Here is a 12,727-nt window from a genome sequence, read left to right on the forward strand (position 1 = left end):
GTCAAATAAGTAGTGATGACGTCATGTCACAGTAGAAAAATGATAAAAGGTCGACTTGTTTCCCCTGGCGGCAACAGCAATAGCAATTTTTTCTTTTTTCCCTTTTCACTTCAAAATGCCCAAGCCGATAGCAATCATCGCCGGTGTAGGGCCCGGAACAGGCAGCGCTGTTGCGCGGCGCTTTGCCCAATCTTACCCTGTTATTTTACTTGCTCGATCGCAAGGGTCCCTTGATCCGTTGATCAAAGAAATCACACAGAATGGAGGATCAGCTACAGGGTTTCCCACTGATGTGACAAGCGAGTCCTCGATGGAATCAACAATCGATCAAATCAAGGCCAAGTTCGGAAGTGATATCACAGTCGCCGCGGCAATCTACAATGTTGCCAGCAAGTTCCTAATGAAACCATTCTTGGATCAATCCCCGGATGAGTTCTTTGGGAGCCTGGAGCCTTCGAACAGGGGTGCATTCAATTTTGCCCATTCCACGCTCCCCTTGATGTTAAAGGGGGAGGGTAAGGGCCAGTACCCGCCCACGCTTATTTTTACTGGTATGAAGTCTTTGATTTAACAAGACATTTTGAACTAATGGTAGTAGGTGCCACGGCTGCACTCAAAGGTGGCTCAGGTCTTTCGGCATTTGCCATGAGCAAGTTTGGAACTCGCGCCTTGTCTCAATCTCTTGCGCGTGAATTTGGTCCCAAGGGGGTTCATGTTTCCCATGCCATCATCGACGGAATCATCAACACGGAAAAGACTAAAGGCTATGGCCAGGGTATCCCGGATTCTAAAATTGATCCCGAAGGAGTAAGTCAATGTAGATTCTCCATATGTCGTGAGTTGCTCTAACAATCAATAACAGATTGCGGAATCTTACTGGTTTTTGCACACCCAGCCTAGGAGTGCATTTACCCAGGAGATTGACCTCAGACCCTATGTAGAGAAGTGGTGAGGAAATGTTTGGGAAGTTCCTGAGCTTGATATATCTTGTGGTATATGGGATTTTTGAAATCAGTAGTACTGAATCATCTAAAATCTCATACATGAGCTTACAGTGGCGCCGCAAAAGTTTCCAACCCCTATTGCCGACTATTAATTATTTGCCGCCTTCTGATAGCAGACTAGTACTACCTAAGATGGAATATATTGGCTTATCTATTCCTTTTTACGTAGCTACTACTAGTTCACTATAGGAAGGCGAAGACTAGGAAGGTCAACCAAGGATTGGAAACTTTTACGGCGGCACTGTAGATATCCCAAAGGTATTTTTACACATATATCTCAGAGTTTCTAATAATTCTCCAAATATCCATCACCTTGATCATACCAAAAATATCGGCCTGGGAGTTGTTTTAACAAGCTGTTCGTTGAAAGTGTCAATAAAATTCTACGTTTTGGTGCAATTTGTTATCGGTAAGCAAATTTTAGAGCTAATAATCCGGAGGCCTCAAGTTAGAGAGCGGCATAGATTTTCGCTATTCACCCTCGTACAAAGATATATAAAAACCATAGGTAACTAAAGACATAATCAAAATTATTCAACGCTATTCGTACATAACACAAAAGGGCCAGTTATATTAATTTGGCAACTAGATTTTCGTGGAAAAAAGGGGGCTCGCCAACCCTTGCGAAGGGGGCAAATTATCTCGGGGTTCCGGGAGCGAGTTCAACCCCGAAATGACAAATTTGAAAAATCGACAATGCAGTGGATGATCAGTCATCCCAGAAGCCTTTTTTCTTTTCAACCAGCCGTGTCAAGTAATTCAGAATATATTTGAATCGGGAGTTTTCGATAAAATTTCAAATTTACACGAACGACGTTCTACTATTATCCTAGCATCCCTTTGTCACCCCACCATCGTCAGATACCCCACCAATGGCTTCAAAGTTCGTCGCTGTGGCTGGTGCCACAGGTGGCTTGGGTCAGCTAGTTGCAATGGAGCTAGTGAAGCGTGGCATGCCAGTCAAGGCCATCGTACGTCCTAACACTGACCCATTGCGCACCGAGAAGCTTCGCAATTCCGGCGTCACCATCGCCCCTGTCGGCCTCGATGCGATACCAGCCCTCACTGGCGAATTGTCCGGAGCGATTTGTGTTGTCTCCACCCTCCAAGGATTAGGAGATGTTATTCATACTGCCCAGGGAAAGCTCCTCGAAGCTTCCATGGCCGCCAAAGTGCCTCGATTCATTCCGTCAGATTTCTCGCTGGATTTCACCAAGACAAAGATCGGATCTAATCGCAACTTGGATCTGCGTCGCGAATTCCACAATGAATTGAAAAAGTCTGGCATCGCATGGACTAGTATCCTCAATGGTGGCTTTATGGATCTCCTGGTCGGTAACTCTCCTATGGTCAATCATAAGACCCACAAGGTTGCATATATCGGCTCGACAACGCAACCCCTCGATTTCACCACCATGGTCGACACAGCTGCGTATACAGCAGAAGTGGCTATTGATCCAAACCCCACACCCAATTTTCTTCGCATCGCCAGTCATACTGTCAATGTGAAAGATATCGCTCAAGCACAGAGCAATGTTGAGGGTGTGACATACAATCAATCGTGGATGGGCACAGTGGGCTCAACGGAGCTCATGATCCGCGTTATGAGGTTATTTGGTGGCGAGAATGATGTTTTCCCAGCCTGGCAGGGTATGCAGTATATGGTGAATATGTTCTCTGGTGCTGGAAAGCTTGACCCACTGGACAACAACAGATACCCTGATCTGACCTGGACTAAGGTCGAAGATTTCTTCCGGGAGCATAAGAATAAAAAATATTGAATACCGTTTGGTCTTGAAATCTGTTTATTGGCGAGGACTCACAAGCAGGCTAGGATATCTTCAGAATTTTGCTATTGTAATTAATATCCTGTTTCAATAGACTTTTATATTATTGATATATCTTGTATTCAAGTTCCAATATATGATTTCACTCCAATACATGCGAGCGGTATTTTCTGTGGTCTGAGACCGAAAACTAGCCACTGAAACATGTAGGAGCCGAAGTTGCCTGAGAAACGCAACTCCGACCATCGATCACCGATTCAAGAGAAACCGAGCGGTCGGAGGAGCAAATTATTGCCCACTGGCACCTACGGACTGCCATAATCGGCCATATCGCGCAATCAAATATCTGACTTCTCATTTGCGTTATCATCTGGGCTTGGGTTCATTGCTGACTCGATTCGTCTAATCACCGTAGCAGGATTCCCGGCAACAAAATGAAAAGCAGGGACATCCTAGCAAGCAACTTTGATCAGATCATCCACCGAGTCAGAGTTAATATGTAACTTACCTTTGAGACCACCTAACAAGCACCTACGGGACTCCCTCGTCCAACTCGCACACCACCCAGAATTGAGACACCAGCTCCAATCCAAACGTCATCCTCAATATAAATTTCCTTGCCCGCTTCTGGTCCCTTAAGCCCACGACGCTTCGCCGGATCCATGGGATGAATTGCACCATAAAGGCTGACATTGGGCCAAAAAAGAGCATTTTCACCAATAGTGATGAGGCATGTGTCCAAAACGAGGAGATTGAAATTAAGGAAGCTTCCTTTTCCCACTTTGCCGCCGTAAAAGTTTCTAATCCTTTGTTGACCTTCCTTGTCTTCGCCTTCCTATGGTGAACTAGTAGTAGCTACGTAAGAAGGAATAGATAAGCCAATATATTCCATCTTAGGTAGTACTAGTCTGCTATCAGAAGGCGGCAAATAATTAATAGTCGGCAATAGGGGTTGGAAACTTTTGCGGCGCCACTGTAAGCTCATGTATGAGATTTTAGATGATTCAGTACTACTGATTTCAAAAATCCCATATACCACAAGATATATCAAGCTCAGGAACTTCCCAAACATTTCCTCACCACTTCTCTACATAGGGTCTGAGGTCAATCTCCTGGGTAAATGCACTCCTAGGCTGGGTGTGCAAAATCCTCTAATGCAGTAGATGTCGGCTATAACTAGTGACTGTTATGTTGTCGGGATCGTCCCGACGGCCGGAAACATCCCGGATCCTACTGGCCGAGCCACATAAACATACCCGGAATGATATCCGTACCCAAGAAGGGCTAAATCTGGGATGCACCCGATATATTGCGATCATATCGGCCGTCTTTTCCGATATTACTCACCCTGCAGAAAGGTACGATGCAACAGGAACATTCCACACGGAGAGTTGTAGGAGCTCGTCGTCGCAAAATCGCCTTGGCTTGTGAACCTTGCCGTGAGCGCAAGTCTCGCTGCGACGGCGGCAAACCGGTATGTGCATCTTGTGACCGTCGGGGCTTTCCGATCGGTCGTTGTGTGTACAAAGCGGAAAATGCGCGGTCAGCAAGTAGCGATGAGTGAGCACCCCTTTGCGAAATCAGCCCAGGAGCTAATGATATCGGGATCAGATACATTCAGACTCTACACCAACGAATTCGCGAGCTGGAGGGAAACCCGGGCACGCAGGTATCAGTGCCTACCGCGGAATGCTCGAATAAACCGAGAAATATACCCGACTCCGAAAAAAATCCCGATCCCGATACCAGTGGCGGGGCCTTAGGACTGGGTGTCGCCCAAACAAGAATTGATGAAGCCCAGGTCTCGCCGGACTATCAGCAGATATCGTTGGACGCGAAAGATAAGGGAGAAGATACCAACACAGCCCATTCATCTTGTCCCTTTGAGTCCCCTAGCAATGTTACTGCGATGGGGGCCATGACAGGGGTTGATGATAACGAATATTTTCCAAATCAAAGTGCAGAGTACTTTGGAAGCTCGTCAACCGCCTCTTTGATGTCGCTTTTATCCCGAAACCATGAAAAACAGAGCCGCCATGCATGGGTATCACGGAGACAGGGTCCGCTTAACCCAACTTTGAATGGCCAAGACTTGAATCAAAGCTCCCTATCTGCCATGCAGCTGGAGGATTTGCTGCTTCCTCCCCGGGCACTGGCAGATCACTTACTAGTTTGTTTTTGGGATAGGGTTTATTGCCTTTATCCCTTTTTTGATCGCCGCAGCTTTCAAGATGCATATGAAAATCTTTGGATATCTCGCAACCATGGTGCTCATGAGCTCTCAAGTTTAAATATTGGGCTTGGGGATCGCGTCAACTCAGGATCAAAATCAGTTGTCTTTAGCTGCGCACTCAATGCGATCTTTGCCCTTGGCTGTCATTTTTCTGACATCCCCATTGAACAACGAGAGGCCGTCGCGCATCAATTTTTCCTTCGAGCCAAGCACCACATTGGTTTGGATATGATTGATATCCAATCAATTGGCGTAGTTCAGGCATTGTTGATTGTTGCATTGTTCTTGCAAAGTACAGGCTATCCCCACCGCTGTTGGAGTTCAATTGGAATGGCATGCCGTCTGGCGCTGGGCTTCGGGCTACATGAACCGCATATGTGGGAAGCCAAACATCCGTTGGAGCAGGAGATCCAGAGGAGGACCTGGTATGGCTGTGTAATGATGGACATGACCGTCAGTATGACATATGGGCGTCCTAGCATGACGACGCATATTACGAGTATTCCACTACCGGGGATATTCGACCTCGAATCCAGGAGGGAGACAGACGGACCAACACTCATAACCTTTTACAATTCCACAATTAGGCTTTACTCTATTCTCGATATTATTCTCTCCGATGTCTATAATGCTTGGAGGGGACGATCCAGTGAAACCACCGACAAGATAAAACAGGAAGGAGGGCTCGATATGATTATCAGGATCGAAGACAGATTACGTTCTTATAAGTCTAGCCTTCCAGACTGCCTAAACTGGAATCAACTTCCTGGGTCGACGGTACCATCTTCGCATCAGTCAATTATTGATCGACAGCGAAATGTACTTCACGCACGGTAGGCTCCCGTCATTCAATATTTATTCTCTTGCTCTCTGACCCTTAATTAGGTTTCTGTATCTCCACGTCCTGCTTTATCGGCCCATGCTCACCCATATGTGTTTTGGAGAACAATCAAATGAATCATCTAGTTATCTGTCAAGCTCAGTACACTCATTTGTGTCAGTCAAATGTGGGAACGAATGTATTCGGGCAGCTATTGATCTCGTTTCCCTCGTCTATGAGACCCATAAAATTCTCGAAACAGACACATGGTGGTATAATGGCTTTTGTTAGTCTTGGACACTGCATTTACGCAAGCTATATGTCCTGGTGCTAATACTAACCCGGAAATAGATACCTCTACCGCAGCAATGGTTTTGATCATGTCTCATACCTGTCGTGATCCTCACCATTTAGACATTGAAAAAACCACTATCGAAATTGCCTGGAAAAAGTCCGAGCGCATATTAAAGTACATGGCTTCATTTAGTATATCGGCTCAAAACACGCTTACTTGCCTCCAGGGCATACGAAATCGGGTTCTCAGAAAGTCGAATTCCGATCCAGGCCTGAGTCAAAACAACGACAAGGCTCCCCAGGACTCCTCCATAGAACTGGAACAACAAAATACAGGCCTGCTTGAAATTACGAGTGGAATCTTGAACAGCGATGACGGGACTCTATTAGAGGATTGGGGATTTCTTGGGCCTTTTGATCTTAGTGATTTTCAGGACTGGTTTCCACAGGTGGCATAAGGGGCGCCTTGCTAGAAAGTTTGCAACACTGTAATATTTATTTGCATCATAAAAAATCGGGAAACTACTTAACCGGGTTGAAAAATGGCTTCCTCTGTTCTATATCGCGAAGTGGGATTTCTTGTGTGTACGGCCTCAGGCACCAAGGCCGCCGTGTCGTCCTTATCGCTCTAGGTAGCTTCACTCTTTTTTTCTACCACCATTTCATCCCTTCACCAGCTCTAATTATGATCGATTGACGAGAATATCGCTTTATCCCGTAAGAGGCAGGAATTTTCATCTCCGGAGCATCCTTGTCGCTATTCTACATCGGCACCATTCCTGCATGATTTACGTGGTGTCCGGGATGTATCCGATGCGGAGAGCAGGGCGTCAAATGCCGCCGGGCGGAATTATCGAGGGTCCGCATCAAATCGGGATGTGTCCGGGTACAAAATGCAGTCTATTAAACTAACTGACTCAAAGTGAGAGAGTCAATCTATCCGCCACAATGCTTTCGGCCATATACGCTAGGATTGAATACTATGTCGCCTATTATCCTGGGACAGCACTACTGTTGACCATTGCTGTCTGCATATCAACTACATTCTTTGTTATCAGCGAAATATTCGTGCCAGTGGGCAAACGACGACCACCACCAGGGAAAGAATGGCGCTTGCCCCCAGGCCCAAAAGGAATCCCCATATTTGGAAGCCTGCTGGATCTCAGATCAGCGCGCGATGATCCCGACTTCAAGATGGTAAGTGCTGCAGTTCTATTTTGAGAAATTTTACTGACCCATTTTAGCATCAAGACCTCGCCCGCTACGGTGAGATGACTACGTTACATCTGGGATCTAAGACTTGGATTCTTCTCAACAGTCAGCGCGTCGTGAGTGAGATTATTGCCAAGCGAGGCTCTTTAACAAATGGCCGCTCGCCAATGCCAATTGCAAGTGGGATAGTCAGTCGCCATAGTCGATCATTGTTACTTCCACCTGACGGCTGGACTGAGAAGCGTCGTGTCATGCACTCCTTGCTCAGCGGCACTGCCCTGAAACAATACGCTGCCTGGCAAGAACTTGAGAGTACTCAGCTTCTGGCTGAATATCTGTTCCAACCTGAATCGTGGTATCGACATCACTATCGCTACGCGAATTCGGTGATCCATCGTATTGCGCTTGGTGAGCGATTGGTCAAAACAGGTAAAGAGCTTGCGGATCTTCAAGACGTGGTGACCCAGTTTGTCGGTAGCATCGGATCCAGCTTGATTGACTGGTTTCCAAAGCTAGACGCTCTTCCGAAATCTCTTCAATTATGGCGCGGATACTGGGAGAAGTTCGATCAGTGGAATAATGGGGTATATCGTTCATGGTGGGAGCCAGTTCGTAAGCAAATCGACGCAGGTATTGCACCACCGTCTTTCGTCCGGGATGTCCTTCTCCACGAAGAAACAAAGTTCACTGGTAATGATGAAGAGGCCATGTATGTGGCGATGCAGCTTATCGAGGCTGGTAGTGATACCACACGCGAGGCGTTGAACATTTTTGTGATGGCCGGTCTCTGCCACCCAAAGGTTTTTCAAAAAGCGCGTCAAGAGGTTGACAGTATTTGTGCGGCTGAAGGGGGCGCTTTAAGGCTTCCGATAATGACGGATATGGAGCAAATGCCCTATATTTGTGCACTGATCAAAGAAGTCCTGCGGTGGAGGCCAATTTTTCCCTTTACCCCGGATCATGTTCTTACGTCAGATATGGAATTTGAGGGTTATCACTTCCCAGCTGGCGTGGGATTCGTCATAAACGGTATCCCAGTCTGTAATGAATGTGAAGATCCGGGCAAGTTTAAGCCAGAAAGGTGGCTCGATGGGCACGAGACCGACATAGCACACGGACTGTGGCAGTTTGGAGGAGGGCGGCGTATTTGTGTTGGGTATCGTCTCGCGCAGAGAGGTCTTTTCCTTAATGTTGCCCGGCTGGTCATGTGCTTTGATTATGCACCGGTAAGCTCTCTATTCACGTCATGGTGTATCAGAAGCAACTGACAAGCGAGGCTGGTCCATATAATTCCCACCGTCTCAATCACCACCGCACCGATGAGCCATTCCCTGTCAAAGCTACTGTGAGAAGTGACGAGCACTCGAAGCTCATACGGGAAGAAGCAAGTCGGGAAGGAGTTTTAGAGTTAGCAAAGTCGCATAACTGAGGCTAACAGCTGTGGAATATGGTCTGAATCCGAGCCACACATCTTTTTGTCTCTTCGAAAAGGGTGAAATTCTTATAGTTATGTCGTTTCATAGTATGAAATTTCTTGCCGAGAAAAAGACACCTTGGAAATTTCTAGTCTGGAGCCGTAAGCCTCTGACGGCAATAGTAATAAGCCCATTCAACCTTCAAGTTCTTGCCAGGGGCCGTTATATCTTCGCACCATCCATCGACCAAGGGCTGATAAATATCAGTGTAAGAAGTATTCATGTCTTGAAGCGTTATCAACTAGGATGTGAGTTGACGGGCATACCTATAATCTAAACTGCCGACGCCCTGTACTGTTAGGTTTTATTACAACTTTGGAGAATACCACTATCTTATGGAGTCTTGGAATAATAGGCATTGCTAGCCAGAACTAGGACATTCAAGATTTCCTGTTTCAAGAACGATTATCTAAAATTTTCGTTTTTAAACAGATGCCGCCTGACAATACCTGAAAGAACGCCTGTTCAGTAGCTATCATTTAAACAAAATATTTATGAGAATTCTCAGTATCTTTGTAGCTTACAGGCTCATAGGTAGCCACATTTTAGATCTCCCTCACTGTCGCCATCGAAAGCAAAAACAATTGCTTATAGATTAGTCCACCGGGCTAGCTTGGCCAGAAGAAGAGACAAGACATGCGGGCTATGCGAATGAGCTATAATGGCAGCCCCAATAGCTAAAAAAGATATAATCAAGGTCCTACCAGCCCTAGGAGAAGCTGGCTTTTGAATTGGCTTCAGAAGTCAGTGAAAGCCTGGCTCTTCCAATGGGTAGGACTTACTTTGAATATCCAATCCGACCATACGGGGAAAAGACTGCGAAACCAATAATGGGCCTGACTCCAGGGATATGCCATTGCATTCCACTTTTTCTCGTTCAAATACCACTTCTACAAGTTAGCAGCAAGTCATTTCCCGGATTTGAGGCATCATACAGAAGCACACCCTGCATTCCAGACCATGTGGAGAAGGGCTTCTTGAACACGATGGACATACGCGTCTTCAGCTTCCTGCTTCAAATTTATCGAGGCTGCCTTGCCATCTAGAACAGGCTTCAGCACTCGAAGCGCATAGTTCACGGAACTAGCTCGGTTAGTAAATTTTGCCAGTAGATGTGTATTCATCGGGACATACTTTTCGGCTGCCATTAACGCAGATGTATGACCGGTTGCCGCATTTGGTCCTAGTAGCAGGAAGAAATTTGGAAAGCCACTCATAGCTGAACAATTATATGCCCCCGGACCATCATATCTGGCCCAGTGATCCGAAATGGTTCCCTCAAGACCGTGAATCTCTGTGTATGGTAGAAACTTGTTCGTCTGAAATCCTGTGGCAAGGACGATGACATCAGCCGGGTAAAATTTATCTGTCGTTCGAATGCCATCAGGTGTAATCTCGGTTATCTTCGTTTCTTCTAGAAACAATTTCTCATTGTGAAGTGATTCTAGATATCCACCATTAAAAATGCGACGCTTGCATCCCACATCAAAGTCGGGAATCAGCGTATCATGGTACTTGGCTGGAGCGGTCTCTCGCATATATTTTTCAACCTTTTGCCGGCGTTTGAGACGCAATTCAGCTGCTGCTTCTGTCATGGGAAATAGACGAAGGTCTCTTTCCGCGATTAGAAAAATATGTAAACGATGGAGTCGCATCGTGAGTGGGACATGACGGAAGATCCACTGTAAGATTCGGGGGTATGTGAAATTGGGGGCTGGAAATACCCAATGCTTGCTACGGACCAGCTGTGTTAAGCTTTTCGTACGATTCACGATAGCAGGCACAATCTGGGCAGCGGTACCTGTATACTATTAGTGTTTCTAGCACCAATAAAAAGAGCCAGGGATGCTTACATCCGTTTCCAATCACAATCACATTCTTGCCATCCAAATCAACGTTATGGTCCCATCTTGCAGAGTGAAATATACATCCTTTGAATGTTTCCGATCCAGGAATATCGCAGGGTTTTGGCTCCACTAGTTGACCTGTAGCTGCAAAAAGTATCTGGCACTCATGATGGGTCACCTCGCCGGTAACCACATTGCGAAGCTTCATCGTCCACCTGGAAATGTCCTCACACCAAAAGCATTCTTCCACCTCCGTGTTAAACGTCATTCTACCACGTAAGCCATAGTCTTCCACTACCTCATCATGGTAGGATTTGATCTCTTTGTACGAAGGCATGAGCTTGGTCCAACGGGAACTCAAAGCAAACGAGAAACTGTAAAGAGCACTAGGAACGTCGCAAGCACATCCTGAAGGGATCCGTTAGTCGTAATACACCTATGGCTAGAATCAAGCACGACTTACCAGGGTATGAACTGATATGCCAAGTTCCTCCGCAATCGGCATGACGTTCGAAAAAATGAATATCATCCATATCGTACCATCTCTTGAGCGTTGCCCCCAGAGCTATTGCACTGAGGCCAGTGCCGATACAGGCAATCTGGCTGTACGATGCGGAAACATAATTGTGAGTAAAGGCTTGAGGAGACATAGTCGGAATCAAGGGGTGGATCGAAAATTTTTCCATCAACATCTTTCCATTATATAGTTACTAAATGGAGCATTGCGGTTCTAGATTATACTTGCGGGGTAATAACTCGTGAGGTCAGAGGTTTGAAAGCGGGTCGATCTTATTGTATCCGGGACCGTTCCGGCAACGCTCGTGATGAATCTACTAGTAATCGTATGAGTATCGGAACCGTGCCGATGCCGCTGATTTTCATCCTATCTTCAAGTTAGTTGTCTGAGGACATCCGTTTCGGAATTCTTCTTCTCTAAACTTTGATATGTTTTTGAATGTTGCCAGCGTGCCCAACCTCAAGTTGCAAGAATGTTTTTCAGTTTCCAAACTCGAGATATCGCTCAAGATCAAAAATTCACATATATTTTACTTTTACTTCTTCTATCGACAAAATGGAATATATCGCAGAGACTGAAAAGCTGTGGGGATCTATTTGTGCTCGTTACAAGCCTGGCCATATCGAGATTGCCGGCGTAATTTCAAGTCAAATCATCGGCCTCATTATTCCAGCAACCGTTTACGTGCTTCTTGATGTATTTCTCCCGAGTTTCTCTCGGATGCATAAAATTCAAAGCGAACGTCGGCAACCTACATGGCCCCAGATTTGGCATTGCATGCAAGTATCAATGTTCAATCAACTATGGATCATCGGGCTACATGCTCTCGCTATTTATTGGATTGGCTTTGATCACAGCTTCATCTGGATGGACCCTCGCCTTCCATCTTTGAAGACATTGATAATAGACTTCCTTTTTGGGATGGCTGCAAGTGAGGTTATGTTTTACTACGTACATCGTGCCTTGCATCATCCTAGCATATACGTTTATATCCATAAGATGCACCACAAGTACACGGCACCAATCAGCTTTGCCGCGGAATATGCACATCCCATTGAACATTTTATCGCCAACGTTCTTCTTATTGTTCTGCCTTTGACTCTGAAGGGGACTCACTTTTTGTCGCTTATGGCCTTTTCTGTCTTCGAGTTTTACCAAGCTGCGGCCGACCATAGTGGCTACGATTTCTTCAAGCTACCGTCCGCATCAATCTATGATCTTCACCATGAGAAGTTTCGCGTCAACTACAGCACATTGGAAATTATGGATCGGATCCATGGCACCGATATTGTGGTTTGGGATCGTTCGAGTCAACAGGATGTCAGGAAGTTCAAAAACAAGGGCCAGAAAGAGGAATGAAATAGAAACACGATAGAAACACGATTTACCGGGCTTATGATAAAGTTATACATGCATTGGACAATGAATCTACCGGCTTGGTGGCAATTGTACGGCGGGCTCCGGAAAACACATCTTCAAAATGTTTATATACAGTGCAATATCTAATTCCTAGAGCTGGAAAGTTGACGTGCTGAACT

General features: G+C 45.9%; 7 protein-coding genes across 7 annotated transcripts; 5 read left to right on the forward strand and 2 right to left on the reverse strand.

Moving 5' to 3' along the window:
* Positions 1-115: 115 nt before the first annotated feature.
* On the forward strand, positions 116-952 carry N7509_001129 (uncharacterized protein; the record flags this gene model as incomplete). Its single annotated transcript, XM_056625766.1, has 3 exons — positions 116-551; positions 599-807; positions 863-952. The coding sequence occupies 3 exons, from the start codon at positions 116-118 to the stop codon at positions 950-952; spliced, it is 735 nt and encodes a 244-aa protein (XP_056494348.1).
* Positions 953-1,876: 924 nt separating this feature from the next.
* Positions 1,877-2,785, forward strand: N7509_001130 (uncharacterized protein; the record flags this gene model as incomplete). Its single annotated transcript, XM_056625767.1, has 1 exon — positions 1,877-2,785. The coding sequence occupies one exon, from the start codon at positions 1,877-1,879 to the stop codon at positions 2,783-2,785; it is 909 nt and encodes a 302-aa protein (XP_056494349.1).
* A 344-nt stretch (positions 2,786-3,129) lies between these two features.
* N7509_001131 (acetyltransferase) lies at positions 3,130-3,455 on the reverse strand (the record flags this gene model as incomplete). The annotated part of the gene is made up of 2 exons (XM_056625768.1): positions 3,130-3,243; positions 3,327-3,455. 2 exons carry the CDS (start codon positions 3,453-3,455, stop codon positions 3,130-3,132), a joined length of 243 nt encoding a protein of 80 aa, XP_056494350.1.
* Positions 3,456-4,154: 699 nt separating this feature from the next.
* N7509_001132 (uncharacterized protein) lies at positions 4,155-6,596 on the forward strand (the record flags this gene model as incomplete). The annotated part of the gene is made up of 4 exons (XM_056625769.1): positions 4,155-4,351; positions 4,376-5,857; positions 5,910-6,130; positions 6,196-6,596. The coding sequence occupies 4 exons, from the start codon at positions 4,155-4,157 to the stop codon at positions 6,594-6,596; spliced, it is 2,301 nt and encodes a 766-aa protein (XP_056494351.1).
* A 490-nt stretch (positions 6,597-7,086) lies between these two features.
* Positions 7,087-8,806, forward strand: N7509_001133 (cytochrome P450; the record flags this gene model as incomplete). The annotated part of the gene is made up of 3 exons (XM_056625770.1): positions 7,087-7,335; positions 7,383-8,576; positions 8,789-8,806. The coding sequence occupies 3 exons, from the start codon at positions 7,087-7,089 to the stop codon at positions 8,804-8,806; spliced, it is 1,461 nt and encodes a 486-aa protein (XP_056494352.1).
* Positions 8,807-9,754: 948 nt separating this feature from the next.
* Positions 9,755-11,322, reverse strand: N7509_001134 (flavin-containing monooxygenase; the record flags this gene model as incomplete). Its single annotated transcript, XM_056625771.1, has 5 exons — positions 9,755-9,908; positions 9,960-10,413; positions 10,591-10,626; positions 10,679-11,080; positions 11,136-11,322. The coding sequence occupies 5 exons, from the start codon at positions 11,320-11,322 to the stop codon at positions 9,755-9,757; spliced, it is 1,233 nt and encodes a 410-aa protein (XP_056494353.1).
* A 422-nt stretch (positions 11,323-11,744) lies between these two features.
* On the forward strand, positions 11,745-12,548 carry N7509_001135 (sterol desaturase family protein; the record flags this gene model as incomplete). Its single annotated transcript, XM_056625772.1, has 1 exon — positions 11,745-12,548. One exon carries the CDS (start codon positions 11,745-11,747, stop codon positions 12,546-12,548), a length of 804 nt encoding a protein of 267 aa, XP_056494354.1.
* Between the last annotated feature and the right edge of the window lie 179 nt (positions 12,549-12,727).

Source organism: Penicillium cosmopolitanum (assembly GCF_028827165.1).
Source record: "Penicillium cosmopolitanum strain IBT 29677 chromosome Unknown utg000003l:1.0-3747932.0:1.0-3751027.0, whole genome shotgun sequence".
NCBI classification, from domain to species: domain Eukaryota; kingdom Fungi; phylum Ascomycota; class Eurotiomycetes; order Eurotiales; family Aspergillaceae; genus Penicillium; species Penicillium cosmopolitanum.